The sequence below is a fragment of the Pinus tabuliformis genome, chromosome 2_1, assembly GCF_031772625.1.
Source record: "Pinus tabuliformis cultivar Carrire ecotype Pingquan chromosome 2_1, CPIR1, whole genome shotgun sequence".
Lineage (NCBI taxonomy): Eukaryota > Viridiplantae > Streptophyta > Pinopsida > Pinales > Pinaceae > Pinus > Pinus tabuliformis.
This window is the reverse complement of record NC_142299.1, coordinates 247623427-247646358: the sequence shown is the minus strand read 5'-3', so window position 1 is coordinate 247646358 and position 22932 is coordinate 247623427. Positions and strand designations below refer to the sequence as shown.

Genomic DNA, 22932 nt, shown 5'->3' with positions numbered 1-22932 from the left:
GCACCAAGCACTATATGCACTCCAGTGTTGGTGGTGTTGATTGTTGAACTCCTTTGTCATGGCCTTAGCAAAAAAGTACCTTTCACTGAAACCAAAATCATTGATCAGGCATGTTAAACTTTTTCTACCATATTTTAAGGCTTGGATTAAGTTGTTTGGTCAAAATTGGGCGATGTTGACTAATGTCCCTAGAGATTTGAGGTAGAAGCAAAGGCTAGTCAAGAGAAGAAGAATGAAGGATGATGTTAGTGATGAGGATCTCAATATAAGTAATGGTGGAATATTGTTTGTGAAGGAGTGGTGGAACATGAATGGCGATGCTACCCCACAACTACAACATTTGGCAACATGGGTGCTTTCACAATTGGTGAACACTTCTTTAGTAGAGAGGTGTTTAGCAACTAGCTCAATGTATTGTTCTACACCTTTTGGTCTTCATACTTCGGTGTGTAGATGGTCTATTTTGTAAACATAACTATTTGGTTGTGTTATTGTTGATAGTTGCTAGATAACCTATTTCATTCCATAAGGTAATGGTCTACTTTCTATTATATGAATGTTTGTTTGAAATTGATAGAATCTAGATTCTAGATGGTTGATGCTCGAATAATTAATCATTAATCTACTATGGATGCCATTTCTATTATGACTTATGTACAAGTATGCATGCTTTCATATATTGTGCAACTAATTTGGCATTTTGGATGTTTTTTTTTTCTTTTTTCTTTTTTAATATAAACGCAAAATAGATGCTACTAGGATGCTTCACCTCCAAGGATTTTTGGAAAACGACGCTTCGCTTCAAGAAAAAACACCTGCTTCATCCGCACTTTGTGCAACACTGGTTCATCCATAACCTCACAATACACTACTAGGACGATCTCGTCCTTATTTTTGGTGCTTGACTAAGAAAGGGCACCAAAAGACAAACAAATAACAACACCATTCCAGTAGGGGCCACATCTGTGAGACCTTGGGGTGTTCCTTCGCTAACAAAACCCATGTGGAGTTGCTTATTCAAATCTTGGGACATGCATTGCCTTTCTGACATGTCCTTTGCATCTTAACCTCACTGAAATCCTGCTTGCTTGAGATGGCGAGACACTCTCCAGAATAGTGCTTATAGCTTTTTTAGACAATATTTATCATGATTTTCTCCTATACGACCTTGGATGCTAGGAGAGACACACAAAGGTTGATGAACTATAGGATAACAATGTTTTGTGCTTCTTTTTAGGTGATAGGTGCACGAAGAATTGAGACTTTTTCCCCTCCCCTTGAAGCCTCTTTCTAGATATTCCTCTAGGGAGTTTGGCTTTTAGCCCTTCGTGATCTATGTATCACTCTAGTTCTTCCCAATGTTATTTCTTGCTTGTAGAGACTATATTTGTTTTTGTTTTAATTTATGATTAGTCTTGCGACTACCAAAGTTTATTGATATTATTGTACTTAGTGGTACTATTATCCTATTTATAGTCATTTGTTGGACGTTGATAAAACTATCCTATCTTTTTCTCCCTATGAAAAGATTGTGGGAATAACCAAAGGATGCCTCCCCACATTTGTGGATGGTATTTTGAGTAAACCCTTCAACATATATTAAGTGCACATTGTTAGACTGCACACTAGGAATGAAGATATGCGTGAGTTGCATTATCATTAAAATGATAGACATATAAATACATGGGTAGACTGTTGGATTCATCTTCTAAGTTTCTTGGACTCCCGATGATGGCTCATATTCCAGACCTCAATAGATTAGGTGTCCAACATTTCCCCCCTTAATCCAAAGGGCTCTTGTGAGTCCAAGTAGAGAGATAAGGTTAGCTGCCAATGGCCAATGGCTGAATGTACTCTTTGAATATGGTTGTTTTGGGATGACTACAAACCCAATGGCTAGCAGAAGCTAAAGTCTTCCACTAAATGGTGGCTTAAGGCTTACCACCTGTTGGAAGCATAATCCTCATGAATTATGTGAATTTGTCATATTCACTTAAGGAATATGAAGAGCCTTAGGGAGTCCAGAGGACCTCTTGGAAGATGAATCCAAGGGCCAAAGAAATGTATTAATATGTGTATCATTTGAATAAGCATCTCACGCTTATCATCAATCTATGCCTTATTTGCGTGATTCTAATGGTGATATCAGAGCTGGTGTAACTTCCTTCATTCAGGACTATTTCTTTGCCATATTACCTAGATATACCTGAGATCCGCAGGTCTCTTTTTTTGGTCACTGTTTCTTTGTCATTCTACTCTACATTCCATTAATCCTCCTCACTTAGGTCTGGTTAGCCATCTCTCTTTGCAATCTACTTGTCTTCTTTCTCATCGTGTGGTTTTGACTAGGCACTTTTCTCTGCAGTTGTCTTTGTTATTGATTTTTTTAGCACGACTACTAAGGTCTTGACAATCTTGTTAGGTGGACACAAACAGGGCAGGAACCCATTGTCACCTCAGTCCAAGCCCCCACTATTTAGGCCCAACACCCCCTAAATAGCCAAAGGAAGAGTCCCTAAACACCCCCCAGCAACTCCGATAGATTTTCAAATTTCAATGCATTATGTGGAATCAATGGGGTTGAGGTGTTTTCATTACGTCTACTGTCCTGCGTAAAATAGTGCTAAAACAATGCGAATTTCTAACAATAGATGTTAGTAGCCGAAATAAAGATATGGCGTATGACTTATTGATTTTGGTCTACTAAATTTATCCTAACAAAATGAATTTTTTTTATTAGTTACAACTGAGAACAACTTGTCCCGTATGAAACACTGTAAAGTATGTGTGAAAGTATAGGGACAACAACCTATTTTATGTTTATCAGCCAACCCACTATGTCAAAATACCTCTAGGCAGTTATTCCAAAGTGTGGGATGGATAGAGGTTGATTACAGAGGCTTTAAGGGCCTCCTCCCCTCTATTAAAATTTGTTTGAAAATTCAATTTCTTGGTAGCTGGAAATTGATTTTCAGATTTCTATGTTATGTCTATTTATCCATAAATTTTCCTGAAACTTATTTAGCAATTGTGACAGCTGGAAAATGAAAGAAACTCAACTTGAATGTAAAAAAATGTGACTATAAATAAATGTAGAGCCGAAAACACCAAGCTCTAGTATAAAATACACACTCGTAAGGTTGTAGAAATTGTTTATAGTGGATGGAAAACAAAGGTCCAACAAGGAAAAAACCCTCCAAACTTGCAGATCTGCAACCAAAAGGCTAGATACAAGTGTAAAACGGAGAAAATCTAAACTTGGATCAAGGTGGGGGTTAGATCTGACAATTACACTACTTTTCCCCAATAAATAACTTGCTAAAATTGATGCGTGAATGACAACCAGCAAGTGAACCCTACCGGTTGCTGCCTAAATCCGCACCTGGGTTAACATGGAGAAAATCTTTAACTCCATTTGGTGTGGCCTTGGGGGCAAGTCTTGAGTTGAGCAGCTTCCACTCAAATCTCAACTCCTCCGTCTAGGTTAACTCCTACCGAAGCCAAGGGGGGAAGCCAAGGGCAGTGAACCTTATGAGACAAAATAAACTAAGGCTTGATTAAACTAAGAAAAGTAAATCAAGTTCTAGGTGTTAAAGGAAATTAGGCAAGATACAATTCCACCATCAACAAAATGAACCATAGCATATACTTCAAAGCATTCATAAGTAAATAATCATAAGCATCGTGAATCATTCATAAACCATAGATGTAACAGTGATAAGAAAATGAATGAAGTACTTGATAAGCAAAAGATATGACCAATAAGACCAGTGCCAAAAGAGTGCTTGTATAAGTAGATGCTTGAAGTAAAGTACTTGAAATGTAAATTGCTGGAAAATAAGGTACTTGGAAAATCAAGTGCTTGAATTGAAATGTACTTGAAATTGAAAATGACAATTTCCCAAAGTAAATAAGCTTGAAATGTAAAGAGGCAATAAGACACTGATCAAGTACAAGGTGCTGAAAATGAAATGTGATGGAGAGTGTACTTGGTTGATTTTAATTAAGGTTAGATTTCCATTTTGATTTGAGTTAATTTCGTGTGTGTGTGCACAACAGGCTAAGTGTTGCAGAATTAAAACTAATTGAAGATTAGCTTCCTCTTTAGGCCTTAGGTCGAGGAAAGTTGCAAGGGGATCCCACAAGGAAGCTTAGGCTTCAATGAGTACCCCTGAGACCCCACAAATCAGCCTGCTTGCAAGGAGGTCCAACACTAAGGGAACAAGCTCAAAGTCTTTCTTCTCAAGTCAAGCGTTTACCGGTTTCCTCCAGTCTCAGAATAAGAAGATATAGAAGTGGAAGGGTCCCTAGTTAATCTACTTCAACCAGCAAGCCATTGGAACTTGCCAGAGGTTTATTACTCTTTGCAAAAATGAAATTTAACTAATGAAATTAGATCTAATCTAAAACAAGAAAGGAAAACTACTCTAGATTGCTTCAATGAAATGGAAAAGAAACTAAACTAGATCGCAATTAGATTGTTGGAATGAAATAGAAACTAAGCTAGATTGCATGAAATGAAGGAAATTTGCAACCTACTCTAATGTTATGATGTGATTATCTACTCTAAGTTAATTTTAAATCCAACCACAAAAGCAACCAAAAAAAGAGACAACCACAAGAAGATCCCCAAATGGGGATGAGGGATGCTTACGGGGGAAATCCCCTACCTCTTGTGAATAGAGGGATCAAATCAAGAGAAGAAGAAGTACTCCCTTGTGAATAAAGGGAGTGAGAGTAATTGGAGGAGTTACAAATTGATCCCTTGAAAGATTAAAGGGATCAAGAAGCTCTTGAAGAGGTTACAATGGTGAATTTATTGGTTTTTACAAGGTAGGAGGTTGTATGTCTTCTTTAGGTGCTTGAAATGCTCAATCCTGGACGAAATTCACCAGCTTCTCCCCTTGTTATGGCGAGGGCTTGCTAAAAACCAACAGGCAAATGAAGTTAGAATATGATAAAAAAAACTCTTTACAACTACTAGCATGTGTTAGTCAAAAGTACCAAGTAAAAACTTCTATGACTAGAGCTATAAGTTCCTACTCTATTTGGCCATGGAAAGGCCAAAAAAACTTGGTCTTTTCTTAGCACATCTACTGCTGTTAGGACCACAATTCAAATGAATCCTTAGATGCTCGATATAATGATGTAAAACACTCAAAAGGTAACCAAGAAGCTTTGATATTTACATGGGGGAAGAAAGAAGAGATTTGGGGATCCTTGATATCCCTTTTTGAAGCTCTTTGGAGAATCGGTTGGTGTGGTGAGACTAGTGCTTTTGCAAGTGGCTTGAAGATGGTTGATTCAACTGAGAATGGCTCCACCTCCAAGCTTGAGAGTAACTTGTATCACACTAAAAGAGATCTTGCAATACAACATTAGTAGCTTAGGTGGTTACTTACACAATGACAAGATTAAACATGCAATTCAATCAAGAATTGCATGTAATAATCAAACCTAGAATGTAAGTAAACCAAGAAGGCAATAAACACTTATGGCCTTCTCCTTAGACAATACTGGCCCTAGCTAGGGCCTAGGCTACAAAATTGAAAGCAATTAAACATATGAACAAGTACAAGTTACCTCAAATGCTCAAGAATACCACACAAGACTTGACACCATTACACCTCCAAAGTCTTTGTTTATTGATGAATGATATGAAAAGTACAAAACCAATTTGGCAACAATTTTCTAAGCTCAAGCTTCAAGTGTCTTCTTGATGGAAATCCAATGCAGGTCGAATTCCATAAGCGAATGAAGACTTCTATAGGTGGTAGCGTATTGGCTATAGCAAGACTATGTGAGGGAAATCGTATTTTTTCACCAGGCTAAACCTATTGCTATGTGGGACAAGTGTAGGAGTTAAGTGGCATATGGGGAGTGAACCTCTCATGATCATGCCATATAACTCAGCCATATCCCAACTCTCTTCAAGAGTGCTACACTTATCCTCAAAGGTTGCCTGCGTGTAAGCTTTAGGTGTTGTGCGCGGATCCTCTTAACTGGCAATGTAGTACAATTAAGGGACAAGTGTATATGGAAGGGCAGTGAGGCTGGAGTTAACTCCCCTCACTCCTACTTAACTTCCCCTTTAATTGGCTCATCACAACAAGGAAACTCGACCCCCCCTTGGGGAATTCGTCCCACATAACTGGTCCACTAACGAGCAACCAACTTGTGGTGATGGAGAGTCACTAGATCCCTTAACTAGTGATGCTTGAGTGGCTTCCATGTTAGCCCTTGACTTTATTTGCCTTGTCACTTGACTTGAGTGATGGAGACCTTCTTTGACTGGGATCATGTTTTTAATGTCTCCCTGGTTTATTAATTTTTCAATTTCCTTGTCTTATTTCCTCACTTTTGAGTAAAAGTAAATTTTGGTGAGGAAATATTTATTTTTTGCACCCCAAAGTGGGTTCTAGGATAATGTTGGTACTTTGAGTACTCACATACCATACAACATTTCCTAGTGCCACTTTTTAATTTTTACATACAAATTTTATTAAAAATTCCCATTATGCCAGAAATTTTTGATTATTAAAAAAATCCTAGAAATACCTAGTCAAATTCAGTGAGACTTTGGGAAATGCCTAGCATGTTAATATGCATTGATCCTAGACTTAGAAAACCACTCAAGGCCCAATTATTAAGACACACTCCAACTTTGGAGGTTATGAGTGAAAAAGCTCGATTAATTATTTATCGTTGAAAAGCAAAAATAATTAGTCAAGTGAAAAAAAACACTCTATAGTGACTTCTTTAGTAACAAGGTCCTAAGGGTCTAAGTTTGTTACACACATATTACCTGGAACTCTTGCACGTGTGGGCAAAAAACAAGAAATTTCCACTTTTTCTTTCTCCTTTGACTTCTTGCTTTTTCTTCTTTGACTTTTGCTATTTTTCTTCTTCTTCTTGTTCAAAGATCGAACTTGAGTGAGTGAGTGTGCAAATGAGGATGAAGTCTCTTCCTTTTATAGCCATCCATGTGGTTGAATTGGGCCTCTTCTAGGCCGACTTCTCTTGGCAGGGCCGACTTGGTCTTGGGGGTCAAAATGACTCTTTTAAACTCAAAAATAATTTTTTTCTTTTGATACAAAATAGTCCAAATGGGACTTTGACACATGATAAATTTTCTTCTTGACTCAATAAACCCTAGAAGCATGAAGAACATGCTTGACTAGAAAAGTAATGATAATAATAATTTTCTTTTCCTTCTTTTTGCTTTTTGCAAGAAATATATATTGATACAAGTACAAAGATAATTATGAAGACCGAACCTAGTTACATTTTCCAACACTCCCTCTTAACTAGGGAGGTATTCATAATTCTACAACAGGGTACAAGGATACTCAAATTGAAATATTCTCATAAGAAGAGTCTAATTGATAAGCCATCTTCAAGCATCAAAATCATAACCAATATTTTCAATCTTTAGCAATGCCTTGACTGAAAAGCTCCAACTCTCCACTAGATTAGAGCACAACGCTGAGAGGCATACATATGGACACCATCACCACAACCTCTCAAGGCACATACCCCATCTAGATGTTCACCAGGGATGTCCTTCGAAGACTATTCTTATCTTGGATTCCCAATCCTCAAAGAATATCGTTCCTCTTCGACCACTCTTATCTTGGATGCCCTACCTCATCCTCAAAGAATATCGGTCTTGGACACTACTTCTATCTTGGATTCCCAATCCTCAAGAAGTAACAGTCTCAAATGTTTATCCAATCCTCCATTTTCCCTACCACTTCACTAGATTTACAACTGTTAGTCCTAGCCTAGTGGAGATTACGGTGTCCCTCATCACTCCCTCTCAACCCTCATCACTCCCTCTCAACCAGGGAGGAGATATCTACAATTGAAGCTTGTTTTCAAGTACTCAAGCTTATCATTCAGAAGAGACTTCGTCAATATATCAGCTACTTGTTTTTCTGTTGAGATATACTGTAGCTTCATGACCCCATCTTGTACCAAACTTTGAATATAGTGACACTTATTATTAATATGCTTTGTCCTAGCATGAAAAACTGGGTCCTTTGTCAACCTTAAACAAGTCTGGTTGTCACACTGTATAATGGTAGGGTCCAATGGTCCTTCAAACAAATCTGATAGCAACTTTCTAAGCCAAACAAGTTCTCGACCAGCATCACTAGTTGCAATATATTCGACTTCAACACTACTCAATGCAATTGAATCTTGTTTCTTGCTCATCCATGAGATCATAGACGATCCCAAACTAAAACGTTCACCAATAATGTTTCTTCCCTCTGTCTCACTGCCTCCCTAATTTAAATCTGTATAGCCCAATAACTCTATCTCATTATTAGCATGTCTCAAGTAGCGATTTTTAGTTCCATGAAGATATCTTAGAATATGTTTAGCTGCTATCCAATGATCATTTCTTGGCTCCATCTGGAATTGACTAAAAACGTTTACTGCAAAACATATGTCAGGCCTGGTGTTCACAAGATACATCAAGGAGCCAATCAACTGTCTGTAAGATGTTGGATCAACAAGGCTTGAATTTGCACTTCTCAACTTCTTCAAATTAGTGATCATTGGTGTTGTCATCGGTTTACTCTCCATAATGCCAAACTTCTGCAATATCTTGATCACATATTTCCCTTCACCAAAATAGATCTCACCAGGTTTCTGCGATACTTCTAATCCCAAGTAGTAGTGCATTAGCCCAAGATCCTTCATGTCAATTTAGCTACCAACTACTTGCATTCTTGAATACGATGCTTTACCCCTGTCACTGGTAGGTCATCCACATATAGTAGTATGATCACGGGTTCATTCTTTACCACCTTGATGTAGAGATTAGGATTTGCAGAACGTTTGATGAAACCAAGTCTCTGTAGATATGCATTCATCCTTGCGTACCAAGCTCTAGGTGCTTGCTTCAAGCCATATAGAGCCTTCTTTAACTTGCATACATGTGTCTCCTTATCATGGACTTCGACTCCCTGAGGCTACTCAATATAAACTTCCTCATCAATTGTCCCATTCTAGAAAAGTTGTTTTAACATCCATTTGATGAATGTTCCATCCCATAGTAGCAACCAAAGAGATAAGTGATCTAATGATTGTATATCCAGATGTAGGAGCAAAGGCTTCTTCATAATGAATTCCTTCCTTTTGAGAAAAACCTCTTGCCACAAACCTTGCATTATACTTGTCAATGCTCCCATCAATTGCATGTTTGATCTTGTGTACCCATTTGGAGGTGACAACAGGTTTGTCTCTAGGTCTAGGATCAATTTCCAAAACATCATTGTTCATTATAGATTGGTACTCTTGCATTGCATTCTTCCATTCTTGATGTTTGACTACCTTCTCATAAGTGGTAGGTTCTGCTTCAATAAGTTTAGTCATGTAAGTTGCATAACTTGAATATCTTTTAGGATTCTTGCTTTCTTTGAAAGTTCCCTTTGCTGTTGAATGTATTTGGAATTTCTGTAGAGTTTTCCTTAACCAAGTTGGCCTCTTTCAAGTTTTTGGAATGATGACTTACTGCACGGGCTCACTTGGTCCTTCAACATCTTCATGATTGGTTGTAGGTTCTTGATTATTGTCATGCCCTGATATTTCTTCAAAGATGGGTACTTCTTCTTCATCATAATCAATGGGAATGTCTTTAGACCTCTTGTATGCAATATTCTCATCGAAGATGACATCTCTACTTACTTCAATACAACGATCTTCCTTGATGTAGACTCTATATGCTTTTGATGAAGTACTATATCCAACAAAGATGCCTTTTGTACTTGTAGGGTCCAATTTCTTCCTTTTGTCCTTGGGAATGTGAATGTATACGAGACATCCAAATATTCAGAGATGATCAACACTTGGCTTCTTTTCTGCAAATGCTTCTTCTAGGGTCATACCATTAAGAATTCTATGAGGGCTTCGATTTTGTATATATTCTGCTGTTAGGGATGCTTCTCTCCATAAGAACTTGGGAAGGTCTTGGTCATGTAGCATGGCTCTAACACATTTTTCAATGGATCTGTTCATTCTTTCAGCCACATCATTCTATTGAGGGTTGTAGGGAACAATTAGCTCCCTCTTAATTCCCGCCTAATTGCAAAAGCCTAGAAGTTCTTTGGAAGTATATTCTCCACCATTATCAGATCTTAGGGATTTTATTTCCCTTTCTGTTAGATTTTCCATTTCTGCCTTGAACTCTTGAAATTTCTCAAATACCTAATCCTTAGACTTGAGGAGGTAACCTCCAAGAGACTTCTCGACCATGGGTCTGCAAACATCAGAGTGTATGATATCCAAAATCTCCTTGGATCTTGTGTCACTGCTTGCAAAAGGTTTCTTCACATTCTTGCCTAGAGCACACCCCTTACAGACTCCTCCATGTACTTCCTTCAATTTAGGGATACTAGTGACCATATGATTCAATGATGGCAATATCTTATAATGAAGGTGACCATACCTTCTATGCCATAGTTCACAAAGGGTAATATCTAAATGCACTAGAGCTTGAGGAAGAGGTGTTAGAAGTCTATACAACCTCCCTCACGAATCCCAATAATCTTAGCATTTTCAATACTAGATCCCTTACCCCATACAATAACCTTGCCATCAACAAATGCAACCCTATCACCTTTATCTTCTAAGCAAGAAATAGAAAGCAAGTTCTTTTTCAAACCTGGAACATAGAGTATATTGTTGAGATGAATGCTTCCACTGGTTTCCAGCTCCAAAGAAGTAGATCCAATTCCTTTGATTGAGTAGCTCTTTTTGTCTCCAAGTTCAACTAAATGAGAAGAGATTCCTTTTGATAAAGTTTGGAGTTGTCCACATTCCCCTGTCATATGTCTTGAGGCTCCACTGTCAATTACCCATATACTATCATCCTCAAAAGTACCTGTAAGAGCAAAAAAGATTCTTCCATCCATGACATCTTTAGATAGCTTGAAGATGAACTTCATGATGCAGCCTTTAATAGTTTCAAGGAGAGTCCTAAGATTCTTGGGGCTTTTCTTCATATAGCTTGCCATTGGAGAGGGAGAGAGAGAATATATAGTTGCTTCAAGAATGTCTTCCAACAAGAGTGCCAACAAGGATGTGATCTTCAAACTTCCTTCCTTCACCTTAGCTTTGATACCATGTTGAGAAATCAATGTAGTTGTAGATTAGGGTTGATTCCTTTTACTTGATAATTACTTGTGAGAATTTGTTGGCTTTTATTACTTTATTATATCTTCTTCATCAAGCAATTACCAAAACATAAAATGCATGAAGATCACAAGAACACAAATAACACAAGATATAGGTTCTAAGCTAGGGCAAAACCCACAAAGGGGAAAACCTAGTCAATTATTCTCTTCTTATAGAAGCAGATCAAAGTGAGACATCCAAGACCCAAAGACCAAGACCAAGACCTCCACAAGCCCCAAGTCAGCCCTCCTACAAGACCTTCCTCAAAAAGTCAAAGTCAACGTTCGTCAAACTTCAACAAATCTGGTCAAACTCTGAATTTCGACCCTGCAACTCACATCTGCAGTTCAGACCTGTAGCTCACAAAATTACCCCAGAACTCTTGCATTTGTGGGCAGAAAAGATTTTTTTTGGCTTTTTCTCTCTCCTTTGACCCCTTGCTCTTCCTTCTTTGACTTCTGCTATTTCTCTTCTTCTTCTTGTTTAGAGATCGAACTTGCGTGAGTGAGTGTGCAAATGGGGACGAAGTCTCTTCCTTTTATAGCCATCAATGTGGTCGAATCAGGGCTCTTCTAGGCCGACTTCTCCTGGCAGGGCCGACTTGGTCTTGGGGGTCAAAATGACTCTTTTAAGCCCAAAAATAATAATTTTCTTTTGATATAAAATCGTCCAAATGGGACTTTGACACATGATAAATTTTCTTTTAGACTCAATAAACCCTAGAAGCATGAAGAACATGCTTGACTAGAAAAATAATAATAATCATAATAATAATAATTTTCTTTTTCTTCTTTTTTGCTTTTTACAAGAAATATATATTGATACAAGTACAAAGATGGTTATGAAGACTGAACCTAGTTAAATTTTCCAACATCTTGGAATTACATACACCCCTTCCGGTTAAGTGGGGGAATGTTGGAAATGTACTTCTCATGGATTATATGAATTTGTCATATTCACTTGAGAAGGAATATGAAGAGCCTCGAGGAAATATGAATAGGTGTTGGGCATCCAAAGGACCTCTTTGAAGATGAAGCCAAGGGCCAAAGAAATGTATTAATATGTGTATCATTTGAATAATAAAGCATCTTAAGCTTATCATAAATCTATGTTTTATTTATGTGAGTCTAACACCAAGTTTGGAACTCAGCTCTAAGGTTCAATAGTTCCTGGAACATTTCCAAAATTGGTTGGAAGTTGATGTCTCCTGCTGATTGGAAGTGCTTGCAAATGGTGATTTGAAGATGACCGCAAATTGATGATGGTTTGAAGATGACCACAAACTATTGGAACTTGGCTCTAAGGCTCAACAGTTCCCGAAACATTTCCTGATTTGGGTGGAAGTTGATTTCTTCTACGAACTAGAAGTGCTTGCAGATGGCAATTTGAAGATGACTGTGAACTGAATCATGTTCATGGCTTTGACTCTGTTAACAACTTTGACTTTGGCTCGACATTTTGATTGTTGGCTATAGTTCTAGCTGTGGCTCAGGCTCATTTGTACATGCTTGATTGCTAGAGATTCAAAACTAGAAGCTTGACTACTAATCACTGGTTCTATTCTTCTGTTAGAGACAGGGTGAGAAGTCAAAATATTTCCACAATGCTCACAAGGATGAAGATCAAAAACTCTGATCCTCCATGTGGCCAATTCGATGAGGGTGTTGGCTTCTATCGAAATTATGCCTGTTTACAATTCAATTCAAATAAATGTATAGGTAAGCTCACAAAAAAGCCATTTGCAAGTTCCCAGTGTTAAAAATTGAACTTCAAGATTGACTGTGAGATGACGCTTGAATTGGCTCTGTTGGTATTGTTTGACATCAGGAAGTGGATATATCTTCTTTGAAATGTGTCAATCAAGCAATATACATTCTATTTTGACAGCTGGCACTTTGTCGGCCAGTCCCCTTAAAAGAATTGTAGTACAAAACTTGCCACTGAGGCTTTGAAGGAAAAATTTATTTGCTAAAACAAGGTAAGCAGCTTTGCGCACACAGCATTTTGCTTGGAAACGAAAGCTTCACTGATAATGCTCAGATTTTCAATATCATTTGCAAAACTTGCCAAAGCACGAACAGCATAAATACTGATGATGGGAGCTTTTTACTGCATCCGTCTTTACATATGGTTCTATATCCTCAGAAGGGATGTGGCATGCTCAAAACTGAACGCCCTTGTTAGAGTCATCAAGTGAGTACAGCAAAATCCCGAATGAAAGCATAGGCTGCACGAGAAATCAACGGGTACTGCGGCATAGGCTGCACAAGAAAGAAACAGGCATTGTGGAATAGGCTGCACAAGAAAGAAATTGGCACTGCGGCATCTTAGAGATTGTCCTTGTTCCTTGTTTTTATTGGAGTATCATTTTGCGCTCCCACTTTGTATTGCCACAGATGTACTGAACAGTCCTGGTGACCTGCATTTTGTCATTTGTTGGACATTAATACACTGACCTTATCTCATCTCCTTTACCTTATCCTACTTTTTTAACATCTTTGGTATCCTCAGCTGTCTCTAACTCTTTATATTTGTGGTTAACTTCAATAGTTTTGTTTGAATGACTTATACTTCTTTATTTTGTCAGATGCCTTGAACTCCCATTAGTTCATTACTTCCATTGTCTGTGGATTTTCCCACTGGGAAGGTTTATATTAATGTTTTTCCCTAGCGTTGTGATGAATATTTTTGTCTTGCGTTTTCCAAGGAAACACAACTTCATTTATATTGTTAAAATGCTGATATCTTTACAGTGTACACAGTTGCTGATATTTTTGTTTTTGTTCCAGGTGGGCATCTATAGTAGGGACAACATTATTCATCCGCACTCTTTCAATTCCCATCTTGATTTCTCAACTAAAAGCCACTTGCAGGTTGACGGTATGTAAAATGTTTGATATTCTGCTATGTCTCACATGTGGGACAAAGAAATTTGATCTAATAACTTATCAAATGTGATTCATTTGTGGTCACTCATGAGAAAAGTACATTCTGCATATGCTTTGCACATTTTCTGATCCTCCTCTGGAATGATATTACATCTGTAAATTCAAAAAGATCAAGGCTGAAAGCCTTGTACGGATCCCTTTTACAAAAAGATAAATCCTAAATGGGGCAGCTGTTTCCTCATTTTGTGTGATGACTTAAGGAGGGTGTGTACGTCACTTATATGGAGCTGCCATTTATAACCAAATTAAAGGATATGAGAAGGGGTCGGTGTATATATGTGGAGGCATGAGATATTATATGGTGTTCCCTTAGCCCAGCCATAAAATATTATATGCTATTTCCTAGTTCATTTGGGGAGTTTATTAATAACATGAATAACTGTGGAAATCTCCATTGACAGATTTAATCCTCTACGCAGTTCTCTTCTGGAAATTCTTTACAACATGAATAACTGTGTAAATCTCCAACCATTGATAATTGGGGAGTTGTCTATTTCTTTTTGAACGTGGTCAAATGTACACATGTTGCTACTTTTCTCCACCACCCAAGCCAACCATGTTGAAATTTGGTACCGGAGGACAGGTGGTTCCCTTAGGCTTTGATCTTTGGCCTAGGGAAAAGTGTCCAAAAGAATTTAATTTTTCTCCTAAAGTAACTTTATAATTTTTATAAAGTTAAATCTAATTTGAAAGTGACTTTAAGTGATAAAGTTACTAAGTCTAATTTTAAAGTGACTTTATAAAGTCAATGAAAAATTAGAAAGGAAAAGTGACTTTGGAAATAAATGACTAAGTGGGTCTTTATTAAAGTGGGGTGAATTAAAAAATAGAAAGTGAGATTTAAATGAGCATTTAATCTCAGCCATTGATCTAAATCTATTTCAGCCATTGGATTTAGGGATCACCCAAAAGTCATTTAGGGTTGGGTTAAGGGAGGAAAAGGGGCAAAAGATCATTCATTCTTTCATGAGCAGATTGGGAGAAGGAGAGCAAGAGAGCAAGGGAGATTTCTGGACAAGGAGGAGAAAGAGGCAGCAGTTTGGCACACACACCAAGGCAGCATTTCAGCAAATCTGAACAGCATAAAGAACAAGCAGAAAAAGGCAGATTTAGTGAGCAAAACAGTGAAAAAATTGATTTTCAGCACGAATATCGAGGAGGCGATTTTCTGCACGAATTTCGAGGGCTGTCCGTACAAGTCCGTACGGCCGTCCGTACAGTCCGTACGGTCTGTACATCCGTACAGTCCGTACAGTCTGTACGGTCCGTACGGTCCGTACAGTCCGTACAGCCATTTTCAGACTGTCTGTTAGCTGAAAAACAGATAAGTTTGCTTGCTGGAAAATTTCTGTTTTTGCTGATTTTTGCTGAAAAATATTTTCTCTGTAAAAGGCATTTTCCAGAAATAAAGAAGAGCTCTCGAACTGGTTTTCCCCAAGAGTTGTAGGGGGTTTTTCCAGGGTCAAGTTGACAAAAAATCACTGAGTTTAAATGTGTTTTTATGGCTGTTTTAATTGCTGATTTTTTATTTCTGCAATTTCCAGCACTCTGAAAAATTTCCAGAATTTGTGTTTTCAGCAATATTTATTTTTTCAGTCTGTTAAATGTATGGCTATGGGAATGGGCATTTAACTATATGGGAGAAATAAGGTGAAACTGAAAACCGGGGTGGGAAACAGAAAATTTTACATGGTATCAGAGCTTGAGCGCTGAAGGGCAGTTTGGGACAGCAAAAGAAAAAAAATACAGCTGCTGATTTTTTCACTCAGAAAATTCCAGCAAGCTGATTTTTCATAAACAGCAGTTTTATCTTTACCACAGCAGTGCTATTTTTTCAGTTTTAGGACAGCAAGATGTCATTGGGATTGAGGGTGGAGGATAGGTTGGATGGGCATACAAATTACAGCGTTTGGAAGGAGAGAATGCAGAGTATCTTTGAGGAGGCAGAAGTCTGGGATATCATGGTGCATACAGCACAGCACCCTGTTGTTGTGCCTACTGATGCTACTCAGTTGGCAGCTTATAATAGAAAGAACAACAAGGGTAAGAGGCTGATTCTAGACGGAATCAAAGACCATTGCATTCCTCATGTGAGAGGAAAGAGCAATGCCCATGAGATGTGGACAGCATTGTCCAATCTCTACCAGAGTACCAATGAGAACCGGAAGATGGTCCTGAAGGAGAAGCTGAAGAACATTAAGATGGGGAATGATAGTGCAGCTGGATATCTCACAAAGATTACCAATGTGAGAGATGAGTTGGCAGCGATTGGAGAGGCCATTCCATCCACTGAGTTGGTGCGTATTGCAGTGAATGGCCTCCCCCGTTCATGGTTGAACTTTGCTGATGGGGTTTGTGCACGTGAGACCCTTCCCACATGGGAGAGGTTTTGGGATGATTGTATACAGACAGAGATCAGGAAAGGACAGCTTGGGGCAGCCAAGCCAGTTGAGCAGGATGAGGACGTAGCACTGGTGGCAGGAGGCAAGAAAGGCAAAGGGAAGAAGCAGGCTTCCACAAGCGGTGGTGGAGGCAAAGGCAAAGGTAAAGGTAAACAGGGTAACTCACAAAAGGACTATTCCAAAGTGAAGTGTTGGAATTGTCAGAAGATGGGACACTATGCAGTTGTGTGTCCGGAGAAGAAGAAGAAGAAGGGGAAGACCCAGGATGTGGCAGCGTCAGCTGAGATTGAGGACTTTGCAGGTCGTTTTGACCGGGAGTTTGCGTTCACTACATGTGAGTCCTCTAGTGCAGGATCACCTGCCACACAGGTTCAGAGGGAGCATGCTTTTCCCTCGATTAGCGGAGCATCTACAGGTATCTGGTATGTGGACAGTGGGGCTTCATGTCACATGACAGGAGTCCGGGAGTACTTCTCAGAGCTTTCAGAGAGTGGCACTGATATTGAGGTAGTACTCGGTGATGACAGAGTTGTTAGAGCAGTCGGGGTGGGGACAGTGACATTTCAGAGGGAGTCCAAACCTCCCTTGAAGGTGTCAGAGGTTCTTTATGTGCCAGGGATGAGGAAGAACCTCATATCCGTCTCAGCGTTGGAGGACAGAGGATATGAGGTACTGTTCAGAGAAGGACAGGTGTTGATGTATCCCAGGGGCTCTCCAGCTGATTCAGCTAGAGTGATAGGTGTACGCCATGCAAAGGTGTACAAGTTTGCATTCCAGCCCCCTTTGGCATTGAGCTGTAGTATCGACAGCAGAGCTAGCAGTTCTGAGCTATGTGAGATTTGGCACCGCAGGATGGGGCACATGTCTCATGGAGCCTTGAGGACATTGCGGGAGATCACTACAGGTGTGCCAGATTTCAGTACTGATCACCATGATACTTGCAGAGGTTGTGCGATGGGCAAGTTTGCCAAATCCCCTTTTCCCAGCAGTGACAGCAGAGCGACGGGGATACTTGATTTGATTCATTCCGATGTGAGCGGTCGGATGTCTCATGTTTCCTTGAGTGGATATGAGTACTATGTCTTATTCATTGATGATCACTCCAGGAGGACCTGGATTTATTTCTTGAAGACCAAGAGTGAGGTCTTCAAGCGGTTTCAGGAGTTCAGAGCTCTTGTGGAGACTCAGACAGGTCGAAAGATCAAGTCCCTGAGGTCGGACAATGGAGGAGAGTACACCCTTGGAGAGTTTGTTGACTATTGTGCAGAGGCAGGCATTAGGAGGGAGTTCACTGTTCCTTACAACCCCCAGCAGAACGGGGTTGCGGAGAGGAAGAACAGATCCATCATAGGGGCTGCCAAAGCCATGTTATATGATCAGGGGTTGCCATTGTTCTTGTGGGCAGAGGCCTGCAACACAGCTGTTTACTTGCAGAACAGGAGTCCGCATCGTGCCTTGGGGCACATGACTCCGGAGGAGGCTTTCTTTGGGAAGAAGCCTGATCTTGGTCATCTTCATATCCTTGGATGCATTACATACTCCTATATACCCAAGGAGGAGAGGACCAAACTAGAGCCCACCGCAGAGAAGGGTATCTTTGTGGGCTACAGTGAGACCTCAAAGGCCTTTCGGATTTACATTCCTGCACAGAGGAAAGTTGTTGTCAGACGGGATGTGAAGTTCGAGGAGGATAGGGCCTTTAGGAGGTCACGGGAGTTAGAGTATCTGGATCAGCCAGACCCTCAGCAGCAGTTGAGTTAGTCGCAGGGATCCAGTGGGCAGGGATCAGGAGGATCCGGAGGTACATCTATGAGGATGTCAGGTCCATCAGTGAGCAGTGGCTCGCCGAGCCAGAGGGGTGGTGCTCCGGGCAGCATGCAGAGCAGTTCACAGAGCAGTTCACTAGGGAGTCCACTGATGGACAGTTCACACGGTACCTCAGCTTCTACAGGTTCAGGTGCAGGCAGGAGGACAGCAGACAGACAGTCAGGAGTTCAGGCTACTGATGGGGATGAGGAGGAGGAGTTTCATTCTCCTATGGGAGAAGCATGCTCAGGGAAGAGGAAGCCCAAGTGGCTTCAGGACACCTTGAGAGATGCCACATCTGTTGCTGAGCCGAAGAGGCCGGTCAGAGAGAGTAGACCACCTGAGAGATTTTGTAGCTATATGGCGATGGTTACCAGCATCCTTGACTCTGAGCCTTCTAGCTATGAGGAGGCAGCTAGCCAGCAGGTCTGGAGAGAGGCCATGCAGGAGGAGTATTCTTCTATCATGAAGAATGATGTTTGGGAGGTGGTGCCGAGGCCTGAGGGCAAATCCGTGGTTACTTCCAGATGGCTTTACAAGGTAAAGCATGCTGCAGATGGCAGCATTGAGAAATTCAAAGCAAGGTTTGTGGCTAGAGGGTTCTCACAGGTAGAGGGAGTTGATTATGAGGAGACCTTCGCTCCCGTGGCTCGATATACTTCGATCCGCTCCATTATATCGATAGCAGCATAGATGGGTTGGAAGATCCACCAGATGGATGTGAAGACCGCATTTCTCAATGGCTTCATACAGGAGGAGGTGTACATTGAGCAGCCACAGGGCTTTGAGGTGCATGGGAAGGAGTCCCATGTGTGCAGATTGAAGAAGGCCCTTTATGGCCTGAAGCAAGCTCCCAGAGCTTGGTACTCCAGGATAGATGCATACTTGCAGGGGATGGGTTTCACAAAGAGTGAGGCAAATCCGAACCTTTACTTTATTGTGATTGGTGAGGAGCCTCTCATTCTGGTGCTGTATGTGGATGACTTGATCATTACAGGTGCAGAGAGACTCATAGAGCACTGCAAGAGAGATCTTGCAGCGGAGTTTGAGATGAAGGACATCGGCTTGATGCATTACTTTTTGGGTTTGGAGGTGTGGCAGGAGGAGGGGCATTTCTTCCTGGGGCAGGGGAAGTATATTGTGGACATCCTTAGCAGATTCCACATGGAGGATTGTAGACCCATGTCGACACCGATGATCACCAACTGGAAGAAGCTTCATGCTTCAGATTCCGAGTTGGTGGATCCCACATTGTACAGGCAGCTGATTGGTTCCTTGATGTATTTGGTCAACACCAGACCAGATATCTGTTTTGCAGTCAACACGATGAGTCAGTTTATGTGTGAGCCTAGGAAGGTTCACTGGGTGGCTGCAAAACACATTTTGCGGTACTTGCAGGGGACAGTGGATTATGGTCTGGACTACAGGCAGGGAGATGGAGTGAGATTGGCAGGATACACTGATTCTGATTGGGCAGGTTGTGCTTCTGATAGGAAGAGCACTTCAGGGTGTTGTTTTGGGTTGGGTTCAGCAGTAGTGTCATGGTTCAGCCGGAAGCAGCAGTCAGTAGCACTGAGTTCAGCGGAAGCAGAGTATATGGCAGCCAGTCTAGCTAGTTGTGAGGCCATCTGGCTTCGCAAGATGTTGTTTGGCTTATTTGGTCAGCCGTTGAGACCTTCAGTGATTTACTGTGATAATCAGAGTTGCATTAAACTCACGGAGAATCCAGTATTTCATGACAGGTCAAAGCATATCGGGATCAGATATCATTTCATCAGAGACCATGTTCAGAAGGGAGCTGTAAAGCTTGAGTATATTTCCACTGATGAGCAGGTTGCAGATATTCTTACCAAAGCCTTACCACGGGGCAAGCATGTCTACTTCAGAGACAAGATGGGTGTGGTGAGGAACACCTTCCTCTGTAAGAGGGAGTGTTGAAATTTGGTACCGGAGGACAGGTGGTTCCCTTAGGCTTTGATCTTTGGCCTAGGGAAAAGTGTCCAAAAGAATTTAATTTTTCTCCTAAAGTAACTTTATAATTTTTATAAAGTTAAATCTAATTTGAAAGTGACTTTAAGTGATAAAGTTACTAAGTCTAATTTTAAAGTGACTTTATAAAGTCAATGAAAAATTAGAAAGGAAAAGTGACTTTGGAAATAAATGACTAAGTGGGTCTTTATTAAAGTGGGGTGAATTAAAAAATAGAAAGTGAGATTTAAATGAGCATTTAATCTCAGCCATTGATCTAAATCTATTTCAGCCATTGGATTTAGGGATCACCCAAAAGTCATTTAGGGTTGGGTTAAGGGAGGAAAAGGGGCAAAAGATCATTCATTCTTTCATGAGCAGATTGGGAGAAGGAGAGCAAGAGAGCAAGGGAGATTTCTGGACAAGGAGGAGAAAGAGGCAGCAGTTTGGCACACACACCAAGGCAGCATTTCAGCAAATCTGAACAGCATAAAGAACAAGCAGAAAAAGGCAGATTTAGTGAGCAAAACAGTGAAAAAATTGATTTTCAGCACGAATATCGAGGAGGCGATTTTCTGCACGAATTTCGAGGTCTGTCCGTACAAGTCCGTACGGCCGTCCGTACAGTCCGTACGGTCTGCACATCCGTACAGTCCGTACGGCCGTCCGTACAGTCCGTACAGCCATTTTCAGACTGTCTGTTAGCTGAAAAACAGATAAGTTTGCTTGCTGGAAAATTTCTGTTTTTGCTGATTTTTGCTGAAAAATATTTTCTCTGTAAAAGGCATTTTCCAGAAATAAAGAAGAGCTCTCAAACTGGTTTTCCCCAAGAGTTGTAGGGGGTTTTTCCAGGGTCAAGTTGACCAAAAATCACTGAGTTTAAATGTGTTTTTATGGCTGTTTTAATTGCTGATTTTTTATTTCTGCAATTTCCAGCACTCTGAAAAATTTCCAGAATTTGTGTTTTCAGCAATATTTATTTTTTCAGTCTGTTAAATGTATGGCTATGGGAATGGGCATTTAACTATATGGGAGAAATAAGGTGAAACTGAAAACCGGGGTGGGAAACAGAAAATTTTACAAACCATTGTGTACCCCACTCATCTGTCATGATTGTATGTTTGAAGGAGGGCCATCCAATCCCAAAGGTATGATTTTTCATTATGTAATTGGGTTTTTATGCTTATTTTTCTTAGGCATACTTGGGCATGGATTACTGGGAGACTTGAAAGAAGGAAGGGATTTGTCTGTACTCTTGTTTCCTTGCCTTAATTGGGGTTTAATCCTAAATCCTAGTCTCGTGGGATTTCCTTTATTGGCTATTAGCCTTAGGAAGGGCGCTTCATGGAAAGCCCTGATTTTGGTTGTGTGGCCCCCTTTCCCGATACCATATATCTCAAGTCCCCTCCACTCATTACTGTTATATAAAAATTAAACAAGTTTGTAATTAGTAATTAACTAGACAGAGGGCAAGATCTTTGATCATGCCCATTCACCAAGAGGCACCCAAGGCAGTATTTAAGCCAGGGCCTCCCACAATTGTAATCATCATTCAATCATTCAATATATATATATATATATATATATATATATGCTTTTGTTCATTACTGAGCATTGTCGCTCCCTCTGGTATTAGAGCCTCGCGGTCCTCTGGGAAGTTGTTACACAGTTCTCTCGTCCGCCATTCGACCCCTGTTCATCAACCTCAACAATTATGTGCCCTGTCTATCATTCACTATTCTGTTGTCATCATATCGACCACACTGCTATTCCTCATCTTCTGTTGTTCCTAGCTTACGTCTTCCATCTTCTGTTGTGTTTTTGCTGCCAATTCTCCTCGACACCATTCCATCGGTCCACTATTTCTCCCTGACACCATTCCACTGGTCCATTGTTCCGCGGATGTCGTGTCTACGTCCACCACTGCACTGTCGTCTTCCGTGTCATATCGGCCATCTTGTACGTCGTGATCCTTCCGACCAATTATCTTCCTGCCACTAGTTTGTCCTCTCCCATTCGACATACCGTCGAGCATCACGACTATCCAACACCACTTCCGATCTCTCCAACCATAACCTTTATTAAATCGGCTTGCTAGTTCATAATTTTAATAATTAAAATATTGATATATATATTTATGTTTATATATTAATACTTATATATATCCTAATTATATAGTTTAATTTATATATATATTATTATTATTCAAAAAATATATAATTATATATTAAAAAAAGAAAGAAATTGGGGTTAAGTTAAGAAAAAGGGTTAAGCTGGATAAATATACAACACCACATACCCGTTCGATGTTGTCATCTATGACAATGGTTGACTTTAGTAAAAAATCAAGGAACTCCAGGACTCAACGAAGAGGATAGAGAGTCAGCTCGAGCAGAACCATAACGAATTTAAAAGGGATCATGCAATCCTTTCAAACAAGGTGAATCTAAATCATACTCAACAATGGTGATGTTGACCTGTATTTGCGACAAGTTGAAGATTACATGTGATCAAATACCCCAGAATAATGAAGCTACTCAACATCCAGACTCTGTAGATACATCAAACTCATCAGACTCACATCCGAACCTTGAGTCTCCAAAGACATCTTCCATGCCTAATCA

At 40.1% G+C, this 22932-nt stretch overlaps 1 protein-coding gene across 1 annotated transcript in view; it reads left to right on the top strand.

Moving 5' to 3' along the window:
- The window catches only part of LOC149199619 (mitochondrial inner membrane protein OXA1-like), a 162294-nt gene that overhangs the window by 31816 nt on the left and 107546 nt on the right, over window positions 1-22932 (top strand). Inside the window, exon 2 of the mRNA XM_089402507.1 lies at window positions 13974-14064. Within this exon, the coding sequence (XP_089258633.1) occupies window positions 13974-14064 (91 nt within the window). The remainder of the gene's footprint in view (window positions 1-13973; window positions 14065-22932) is intronic.